The sequence below is a fragment of the Morone saxatilis genome, unplaced genomic scaffold (genome assembly GCF_004916995.1).
Source record: "Morone saxatilis isolate NCDOM2014 unplaced genomic scaffold, NCSU_SB_2.0 Contig16, whole genome shotgun sequence".
NCBI classification, from domain to species: domain Eukaryota; kingdom Metazoa; phylum Chordata; class Actinopteri; family Moronidae; genus Morone; species Morone saxatilis.
In genome coordinates this window covers 21161836-21164736 of record NW_023339718.1, presented here as the reverse complement: position 1 = coordinate 21164736, position 2901 = coordinate 21161836, and the positions used below count along the sequence as shown (strand labels likewise).

At 38.5% G+C, this 2901-nt stretch overlaps 1 protein-coding gene across 1 annotated transcript in view; it reads left to right on the top strand.

Moving 5' to 3' along the window:
• The first annotated feature begins 725 nt into the window (after nt 1-725).
• ptrh1 (peptidyl-tRNA hydrolase 1 homolog) overlaps nt 726-2901 on the top strand; it is a 4744-nt gene continuing 2568 nt past the window's right edge. The window contains exon 1 of the mRNA XM_035657647.1: nt 726-1499. Within this exon, the coding sequence (XP_035513540.1) occupies nt 1305-1499 (195 nt within the window). The 5' untranslated portion in view covers nt 726-1304. The remainder of the gene's footprint in view (nt 1500-2901) is intronic.

The window sequence follows — 2901 nt, the reverse complement described above, 5'->3', positions numbered from 1 at the left end:
CACCCCCTCTCTGTAATCTGACCTCAAACATGGACAATAATTTTTGCACTATTTGCACATTGTGCATATCTGTACATTTTACCTTATATATATATATATATATACATGTTCTTAATATATTATATGTTGTATGTATATCTGGAGTTGTAACGAAAGTAATTTCCCCCTGGGATTATTAAGTATTTCTGATTCTGATTCTGACTTAAATGGTGCATTTTACTAAATTAATGTGTGTGTCATAAAGTTACCAAGTTACTCATTATTTAATAACCCAGGCACAATACACATAGAATGGGAGGAACAGGGGGTCAATAGGTGCCCCCAGGTGAGGCCCACGGCCACCTCTACACAGTACAGTGTATTTTCTTAAATATATTTTCTGGTTGCCAAGTTGTTTAAAAAACAACACTTCTGCTGTTTTGAAACCATAAATCCACAGACTACATTGTTACGTCAAACATGATAAGTTAGGATTTTTTTTTCTGATAAAACATGAAAAGGTCACCCAGTGATGTGCTGCAGCAGGTGATTTCACTGATAGCTCCTGATCAGCTGAAGGTGTGTCAGTCAGTAAACCCACAGGTGTGATGACGGGGTGGGACAGACTGACACTGCTTTGCAATCACTTTTTCTTGTTCAACGTGTCCCCATCCACTCAGAAAACACACAGTGTTCAAAGTATCACATGAATAGGTGTTTTCCTGCTGAACACAGACACTAAAACGCCTACCATTTACTGTCTACTGCCTTTGTTGAGTAGATGGTGCTGTATTGCTCAGTCACCAGGGTAGGTGGCGCTGTAGGCCAGCAGAGTAGGAACAGCCTGTTCAGTCACGTTGTCCTAGTAATGCTCGTTGACTGGTGTGAGACAGGCACAACCATTGACAGTATCAGGACAGGACGACTGGCTAACAGGACACTTGACAATAGTTGTAGAAACTGTACAATAGCCAGTTTAAGCGGTATCATAAGTGAGCCCGTCGGTGCCAGTGTTTGGGCTCTTGGAGCTGTTTTTAAGTGTGTCCGTCGGTGTTTAGCTACCTTGAGTTAGCCAACAAGGTACAGGGAGCTAACCTGTTATACCAGTTAAAGTTACAGTAACATAGTTAACATTATATATGACATAAATACCATGTGAAAACACCTTATCTGGCCTTTTCTCCGAGGAGCTTCCTATCTAACGTAGGTCATACATTAAAATGCATATACAGATAAACATTAATAGTTCAGTGCTAACAGTTAGTGAATCCCATTGAAACCAGTGACACAGTGAACATGTATGTTATTCTCTAACAGTCTGATTCATGGGCCGATTGAAGAAAGTCACAGTTTTAAGTGCATTTTGTCGTTATTTGTCACTCTTTTTAAAGAAGCTGTTGAACTTTGTCACAATGCGTCGACTTTTAACAAGAGTCATAAACCGAGTTTTGCTGGGTGAGCTGTTCACACCAGCGATGGGTATAGAGGAACAAATACACACAGAAGGCCGCCGAAGGCTGGTAAGTGTTCACCCTCATCATCATCATCATCATCATCATCATCATAATCATCCACAGTTTGTCTACACTGTAGCTACATGTTGGTTGAATGTAATGCTACCATACATTTACTGAGCCCCCATAATCTCCAGTCTATCTTACTAGATTCACAAATCCTACCAAACACCGTTCAAAAGTCTGTCAATGTAGTGATTGTTTGCTGATTGGACAAAGTATCTCTCCCATAATCTAAGTTTTAATACATTTTCTGGGTCAGTCTGAAGCACTTCATAATTCGGTGTAGATTTAATTCAAAAAAGTGCTGCAGTCTGTGCTAGATATTAAATACACCATTGATCTGCATCGCGTCAACCATATGGTAGTTACGGATCAAGGCCACATTAAATTGATAGATTTTATAATAGAGTTCAGCTTGTTCTGTTTATTGTACTACTGGTGTAATGTGACTGAGTGCTCATCAGTGAAGGAGTTTAGCCGCTTTGGTGGAGGCTGAAAAACAAAACAGGCACTGTAAATATACTATATATATATAAGTAATATAAATATATATATATATATAAGATATAAGTTGTATTTTCATTGTATTATTTGCTTAACTGTAATAAATGTGTCACATTTATTGTCTTTAATGCACTTTGACCTCCACTGTCGTTATCCTTGCCTTTTCACTGTGTCCTGTTCTAGTGAAAATAAATAAAAGCTCAGTGTGTAGAGGCAGAGCACAATGTTGCAGTGTGTCAGCAGCCATACAGCCTGAGTCTAATACAATGTGGTCTACAGTATTTGTGTTAACAGAGCTGCTGCTGCCAGTGGGTCAGTACCAGCAGTACAAGGCGGCGGCTGTGTATGTGCTCTGTGTGTTTATGTGAGCCTCCACAGCTGACATTAAACTCTTACTGGCTTTTTATGGCATAAATTGGCGTTGTAGAAGCAATAATCCATTTGTCATTCATTCTCCTATAAAAAGCTTCTCATTGGATGTGTCTCAATCATCTGATTAAACTTCATTTAATGGTGTAGCTGTATAGCACAGAGGAATCAAATACACCCGGCTTTAGATGCACACACAGTATGTGTTAGTAGAATATGTTCTTTGTTGATTTAGGTCTCTTTTGAGGTTTGTAGGCAAAAACAAATTTATTTAGCACAATTCATGCACTTAAAGGCAATTAAAGGACTTTAAAAGTTTCAAGTAGAAGGTAAAAGAAAATGTCAGCATGCACAAAATAAGAGACATTAAAGAAGATAAATATATAAATAAAGGGAATACACAACATTAGAAGGAAGCAGAGAACTAGAGGGTTTTAAGCTCTTAAAGTTACTTGGGGCACAGCTTAACTCCTCTGGTCATTTGTTCCATAAGTCTACAGTGTATATAGAATATCACCAGCCATATCCTTTA